Source organism: Mesitornis unicolor, unplaced genomic scaffold (assembly GCF_000695765.1).
Source record: "Mesitornis unicolor isolate BGI_N332 unplaced genomic scaffold, ASM69576v1 scaffold21694, whole genome shotgun sequence".
Classification (NCBI taxonomy): Eukaryota; Metazoa; Chordata; class Aves; order Mesitornithiformes; family Mesitornithidae; genus Mesitornis; species Mesitornis unicolor.
The window spans coordinates 1-7,766 of record NW_010178349.1 but is presented as its reverse complement, the minus strand read 5'-3'; the positions used below and the strand labels follow the sequence as shown (position 1 = coordinate 7,766).

General features: G+C 48.1%; 1 protein-coding gene across 1 annotated transcript; it reads right to left on the bottom strand.

The window, feature by feature from the left end:
- Window positions 1-2,720: 2,720 nt before the first annotated feature.
- Window positions 2,721-5,382, bottom strand: KLHL10 (kelch-like family member 10). Its single transcript, XM_010182427.1, is given in 9 exon segments — window positions 2,721-3,093; window positions 3,095-3,108; window positions 3,212-3,311; window positions 3,313-3,356; window positions 3,963-4,000; window positions 4,003-4,204; window positions 4,206-4,294; window positions 4,895-5,010; window positions 5,012-5,382. Coding segments are annotated over 9 exon segments (1,347 nt in total).
- Window positions 5,383-7,766: the final 2,384 nt, after the last annotated feature.

Sequence of the window (7,766 nt, the reverse complement as noted above, 5' to 3'; positions counted from 1 at the left end):
CTGGACGCTCCTATCTGATCCAAGCAGCTCCAGGACAGTTGAGGTTACAGCAGATTCAGTGCATCCTTCCTGCCTCCTTTTCTTCCCCATCCTTCCCTTCATTTGAATGTTCCAGGTTTCCATGTGCAACCCAACTCAGGATCGTAGGGAAGGGAAAGGGAGGAGTAACCAGGGTGTTCCAAAACCTGTGTAGACAGATGTTGGAGAATCTGTTACTGCCTTTGGTTCATGTGGTGATTTGCTGGTGGTTTTGATGTGGGCAACTTCTTTGCAAAAGAACGTCTAAACAGTTTGGTTTCTTGTTTTTTGTTTTTTGTTTTTTTAATTGTTTAGCATTCTGAGCTGATACTTCTCATTTTCCCATTCAGCAGGCAGCCTAGATCGTATCTGAAACCCCGGGTAAGTCTTTCAACCGCATAGTGTGTAAAGGTTTCTCTGATGTGTACATCCCCTAACGCTCCACTTTGCAGTTCACTTGCCACTTTTGATATCAATAACCTCTCTTTTTGTAATATGATAATCTAGCCTTGTTTAAGAAAAAAAATCAACAAACCTTGAAAATCTTAAGAGTTTAGTCTCTGTTTACTCATCTGTGGTAACTGTGTTGTTGCATATATTGGCCTGTTGGGTTGTTAGGACAGATGAAACTGTGTGGTGCTGGCCCAGTGCAGAGAGGCAGTAGGTGAGCGTGCGCAGGTTTGGGGCTGAGGTCTGGAAGTGGCCGTTACCAGATCGGCTCACGTGGGCCTGTGAGCAGGGGTTACCGGTGGAGTTTGGCCCGTGAGCTCCTGCAGATTTGGCTGGGGCAGTTCTAAGACTGGCTGCTCCTACAGCAGGGTTTGTGGATACAGCTGTGAAAATGCCTCACGGCTTCAGAGCTGAATCCATGAGTTCAACTGAAACTTTGTGGAGCTGAATTTAAGGTACTTTACCAGACTTTTCCAACTGAAATTACCATCTGTGCATACGAACTACGTGGTTCAATTTGTGGCCGCATGCAACAAAGTTGGGTGCAAGAGCAGACTTCTTGCAGTGTTTTTCCAAGCAAATTGATACTGCACTTGCTGTGAGGCCTCTTGGCTGGCGCAGAGGCTGTAGCTCCCTGAAGCCGTTCCTCAGAGCCGGTCAGGACAGCTCAGCTCCCCTGGACGCCAGCCGTGGCTCTGTGGTGTGCTGTGTTCATGTGCTCTGTGTGCATGGTGAGCAACGGCACTGTGGGCAGCGCTGGCTTGCTCTGACTTGTGCTATGCCAGTTCTTAAGCAGTTGAGGTGTTTTTTTGGCCTTGACTTTCAGTGGACCCAATTGCATTGTGCACTGTTTTGAACTGACGAGTCTGGCTGTCCATTGTACCCCATGCAGTGTTTGAACAGTTGCATTTTTGACCTGGCTGTAGTTCAGCCCACTAACCTGCGAGTCGCGTAACAAAGCCCTCATCGTCCTTGACTGCCGTGGCTCACTGGGTGTTTATAGCACGATCCTATAAACAACAGCTGGGAGTTGTTTTGGTGTTTATAGCAGCTGGTTATGTGTCAGGAAGATCCTGGCATGTATTCAGTATTGGAAGGCTGATGTTGGCACTCCCTAAAGTAAAAGGGCATCAGGTGCAGTTTTCTCCTCCCATGACAACTGGACCTCTGCCCCTGCACTGAATATGTGCCACAAAACGCGTGTGTCACCTCCTGTCTCTCTGCTTCAGGTATCAGTGAAGTGGGACACAGCCTGCCCAGCGCTGCACGGTCATTGCAGTCATTCCTAGGTGCCATCCGTGTACATGCTACTTCATAACTACCTGAGTACTCCGTTAGTACGCTGGGTTTGTATGTGTTTGTAATAAGACTTTCTCTTGCACGTAGCAGGATACCACTCCAGAAATGAAGAAAACATGCCAGCTTTTTAGCATGCGTTATGAATAACTCTGGCAAGCATTCTGCTGTCTGATTGCAATGCCACTTTTCTCCCTTACAGCAAACGTTCAATCAGAACTATTGGCTCGACTTGTGTGTCATGGAGTAGACTGATTGCTGCTGACAAACTGAGTCACAAAGAATTGCAAACTTTGAGGTTATTTTGAACACAGCCTTGTAATAGCATGTTGTAACATCCAATGGGCTTAAAAAAGCAGGCTTAAAATAAGAGGTTTGTGGCTTAGATTTATTTTCAGCTATGTCCACTTTATATTAGGGTGTAAGTCATATCTCCAACTTGAGTCCTGAGCAAAGTCTGATAAAACAGGTGCTCTTGAGGATCTGATCCCATTACTAACATGAATGTAAAGTGTGGCACTAACGAGATGTTTAAGCCCATTAATAGTCAGATGCTCCTCATAGGTCCGTGTTGCTGTGGATCGCGGCAGCTGTGCTCTCCTGTCGGTGTTAATGTAGACTTCAGCTGATTGCTTGGGGAAGCAGCACTCCTGTACTTACTTCCAGTAAGGTAAAGTCGTGTGTGTGTATAGGCTGTTGGGAACAAACCCCACTGTAATGTTCTTTACCTTAAATACATTGTACTAAAGTTTATTGTAATAAGTGAATTAATGAAAATAAACTGTTTATTTCTCTAGCATTCTGTTCTACCTTTTCTTCTTCAAGTCGCTGCGTAGGCTGTGGCCAATACACACATTTTGTGATGCCACAGAATGAAAGTTTTAATTACTGATTATTCTTTTGGCCTGTATCTGTTGGTTTTTATTTTAGAATGAAGGACCGTGCGCACTTGCTGCTCAGAAAAACTTATTAGCCCTTGGTGCTGTTTCTACAGGCAGGCTGCTTGTTGAAGAAGTGAACTTGATCTCCTTGCAGGAGCTGTCGGGTCTGACCACGTACTCTGTGACGTTCAGCAGCCCCGGCACCAGGCAGCAGCTCAGCGTGCTGTGGTAGATGGCTGTGTCCTGGATGTCATACCACTCGTCAGTGCTTCTGTCGTAGCACTCCACGCTGAAGATAGTGGTAAAACCGTTAAAGCTGCCCACCACAAACAGGAGGTCATCCACCCCTTCAATGCCAAAGTTGCTGCGGGGGTTGAATGTGGTGGGAATGATGCACCACGTGTTGGTAACAGGGTTGTAAGCTTCCATGCTCTGAAGAGAGTTGACTGTCAGATCCTCCCACCTGCAAATTCCAGAGGCACAGAGGTGAAATGGGCCTGTCCTTAGCAGCAGAAACAAGTGGTGTGAGTGCTGGGTGTTGTGGTGGAGGGCCTGCTGCCCCTTACCGCGTGGATTTCATTGTCATTTGCCACCACACCCACTCTGCTGCCTCTGCTGCTCACTGGGGCTGTGAAGATACATTGGTTTGTGGTGGCATCGTACGTGTGTGATCAAGCATTCGTGTCCGTTGAACCCACCACAGATACACCCCTGTGCAGGGGAGGGAAAAGTGTCAGCGGGGCAGTCGCACCCTCGGTGGGAGCACACAGTGAGGAGAAAATGTATGGTTGGATTCTTTTAATGTATATAATCTTTTAATTTTTAATGAGAATGGCCTTGTCATCCACGGTTTGAGGTAACAGCAGTGCAATGAGTTGCTTGGGCCAGCAGGATTTAGACTCATTTCCTGAACCACACACAGCAGGTAGGTGTGGTGTTCCACTGGCCAGGACTGTGTGCGAGTGGGTGTTGGTGGCACCAGCTCTGGGGGAGTTTTACATCTCCGCTAGGCCAGTCACTCGTGCCTCTTAGAGAGCTTTATGTCTATAGCTCCAGGGTTTAATGAGTAAGGTTTATGTGAGCTTTCTTCCTCTATTTTAAACAATTCACTGTGTTAAAGGGAGCATTTGTTACCTTTCCTGCTGCCGAGTGTGCAGCCCTGTAAGAGGCTGAGCTCCGTGACAGTCCCTGCCCTGATGTGTGCTGTATGTGCGGACAGGAGCTCACTCGCTGTGAAATGCTGTATGCAGGTGTTTGGTTTCTTGTCCTCACTGTACTTCAGCTGTAGCTGCCTTCCCTCAGCTGTGGCCTGTTTACCTTGTCATACAGCGTGGTCACACTGACATCGCTCCTCTGTGCATGGGGACAATCAGCATCCACTGGTTCATCCCTGGCTCATGGCGCTCCACTGTGTTGAGGCGTGTGTACCCATCAAACACCCCCATGGTGTAGATGAAGTTGTTGAGGACAGCGATGCTGACGTAGCAGTGCTGGGAGTGCATGGGGGAAACCTCCTGCCACGCTTTCTGAAGAGTGTTGAACTGCTTGATGCTGTTGAGTCCTAGCGGTGCTGTGGTAGGCGCGGGGGCTCTGCTGCTCACAGGTGACGTTCATCCACTTGTCATCGTACGTCTCGATGACGTTGGTTGATGTCACGGAATCGCACCAAAATGGCTACACGCACACAAATAATGAACTCAAGCTTTAATCTGCGACTTAAATGAAGCAGACAAAACTTCATTCACCAAAACAACATCCCACTGACATTCAACAAATACAGGTTCGATGTGCTGGTTGGGAATATTACCAGACATAGTTATGAGTTCATGAGTTAACTTCATGAGTTAAGAATTCTTAAGTTTCTGGCCAAATGATCCAAAATGTGCACTCACTCACTCACCAAAAAGGGAGGGCTCTCAATCTCAAGAAGTTACCTTAAGTGGCATCCCAACTCAAGGGGAGAGTCCCCGACTGCAGACCCGCTGCTCCGAGGAGGACCGACTCCAATGAGTCCTCCGGCGGGGCCCCATTGATACCCTGGTCGAATCTGCTCTGTGGTCAATCCATGGTCGTGTCACCCCTGTTGGCTGAGGACCCCAACTTTCCTGCCTGTGACCCCCACTGTGTGGCCCAGACAGGAGCTGTGAGGGGGGGAGCAGTCCTGGTGCCACCAGGGCCAGAAACTTTAGCACTGTCTGTGCTGGGTCTTTCTCAGGTCTTTAGTGGGGTGGGTGCATCTGCCACAGTTGGGGTCCCCCCGCTCCAGCCCCCTGTTGCAAACAGGACGGTGTGAGGCAGGCAGGGCTGGCTGAGCGGGTTGGTGAAGTTGAAGGAGGGTGGGCTGTGGATGTTGAGGTCGTGCATCTGTCAGCGCGTTTATGATGAGGACTTTGCACTCCTCGTTGTCCTTCACGTAGTCATTCGTTTTGACGTTGTTCGTGAATTACTCTGTTGGCGTCAGTGCCAGTCGAACCTGGAAAATGCCAAGAGGGTGTCTGAGTATTAATGCAGATGCTTTAGAGCTTGGCATCCTCTGTGGATGGCCCCAAGGCTGCAGAGCTGCTTCTGTATGAGCAACGAGGGCAGCATCGTCAGCAAAAAGCAGCTTGTGGACAAGGTAGTTAAGGGTCTTGGTGTGGGCCTTCAGTCGCCTTAGGTTGAATAGGCTCCCATCAGTACGATATCGGATGTAAATGCCGTCATCTTCATCGAGGTCTGCCGTGGCCCTTTGGAGCATCGTGCTGAAGGAGATTGTGAATAGAGCTGGTGCAAGAGCGCAGCCTTGTTTCACACCATTGGTTGTTGGGAAGGGCTCAGAGTGCATCGCTGTATCTGACTTGGCCGCACTGATCCTCACGTAACAGGATAATCCTTTTGAGGATCTTGGGAGGGCATCCCAAGTTCCTCAAACTGATTATCCTGGAAACAGCAGTATGTACAAGGAAAAAGGGTGGATGCACCACACCAGCTTTAAGGGACCGGTCACAGAACCAAAGGAGCTCTCTACTGAGTGGGAGACTTTGCCAATGGAGAAACTGTTAAAGATTTGGGGGAAGTTTTAAGCTGATTGTTTATTCTTCAGTTGACTGAGAATCTATTGACCCAAAGGACGACCTCCCCTAGTCTATTAATCTTGCTTTATCTTTGTGAACTAAGTAACAGCACCTATTGGGTGTCCTGAGCAAATGGAACAACTGAGCCAATGAACAGCACCACCTGATGTAACCTGTGGACTTGAGGATCCCCAATCTGTGCGTCAGATGGTGATAGGGCTATGAAGAACGGGAAAGACACCTGAAAGAAGTCTTTATAAATATTGGAAAGTGATTTATAAATTTGGGAAGGGGAAAAGGAACTTGAAGCCACCCTGTAAAACTTGTAAATTTGGGCAATTGATAAAAATCGAGAGATCTTGTGATACTTACTGGGGAGATGCGGTGCTAACTGGAAGGAATGTGAGAAAATCAACACAGAGGTGATCCCCAGTAGAACAGAAACGAAAAATTGCCAAAATCTAATTAAAGTGGTCACGTAGCACCTAGAGTGATCAAATTGTCCTTGTGAAAGGTGGCCAGCCAAAGGGATGTGGACATACCCTGGGAAAGAACGATCCTGCCGCCAGGAGATCACAAACCTCGGCTGTTGGTTGCAACCCAACAGGCACGAGGGGCGGAGGCACGAGCCTGACCAGCAACCGCATTGTCCCAGTACTTTGGAGGAACATGGTCACCTCTCTTAAGAACCGGCCCCAGAACCATGGGGAGAAAAGTATTACTGAAATATCTGATAGAACAGCCAGGCCAGGACAAATGATCACTCAGATGCTCATTGCCACACTCATTATGGGTGTGAAGGGGAAGTGACCGGAGGCTGTGTCCATAACCAGAGCGGGTGTGCTCAGTGTAAGCTGAGCAGTGCTGCTGTCTGCTGTGATCCTCAGACCACTGATGTGGAACGTTGGCTGGAAATAAGAGTAAATGATAACAGAACGCTACAGGGGAGAACCCAAGTGTGGAACATGAAGAGCCCTGTAAAAGAGCTAAGAAAATCTGTGAATATTATAATGCTTGTAACAAAAATAAGGAACAAAAGAAAAAGGGTGGATTGTGAGAAATTGTGTGCGGGAAGTAATTTGTTAAAGCGTTGGGGTATGGAAGCGTGGCTAAGGTCTTGAGATAAGTTTCATAAGATGTGGTGCTTTAGAACATGACAGGATGAGAATTTTACAAAAAGCAGTAAAACCCTGCTCGGTATTGGGGTACAGTGAAAAGTGAAAGAGTTTGTGTTGTAAATAGAAAAGGGAGGGAATTGAAATGGAGTTGGTGAGGGTTGTAAAACTGTCAAGGTTTGGAAGATTTCTACATTCACAGACAGGTAAACGTCAAAGACAGAAAGGAGGGTTCCTCAAAGCCGAGATAAGCAGAACATCCTTGAAGATAAGGAACTAAGGAGCTGACACAGCTGCAAGAAACCGGCTTAAATCACAACTAGTTACACAGAGACCATGAAGGTGACAAGTTTACAGCGATGAAGACAATGAATGAGCCTTCATCCCTACGACCCTCAACAACACCCCAGGATTTGAGTGCACGTGTGACAACGGGCGGAAACTGATGTTAAAGGTTTCCCCAGAAAACTGCTGAATGTGTAAATAACTTCGTGAAAAATGTGGGGCTATGGTAGTGAATGTTACTATAAATAAACCTCACCCTATTACCAGGTGTGCTTCCTGAGTGCACCCAGCACGCTGCTCATAAACCTTTGCTTCACAGGATTTATCCGTCTCTAAATTTGCATTTCGTGAGCGCGTTTCTCTCAGTGTCCACAGGTAACGAGGGGCTGAAGCGCAGCTTTGGGGGGGCTCAGTGCTGCTTGGGAACGGTTGGGGCTTTTTCTCTTTATGGTGTGGGGTTAATGAGTTATGTGCTAAAAAAAAAGGGGGAGAGGGGAGGCGGGGCGGCAAAACCGCAGCTCTTGCCATGTACTTTTTGGGTTTTTTTGTTTTTTTTTCTCGTTATCTCTCCTTTCTGTTTCGCTTTCCCGGCTCGGGCCGCACTGCAGAGGAAGCAGCGCCGGTACCGGGAGCCGCTGCGCACGGGGAGGGGGAGGAGGGGCGCAGTC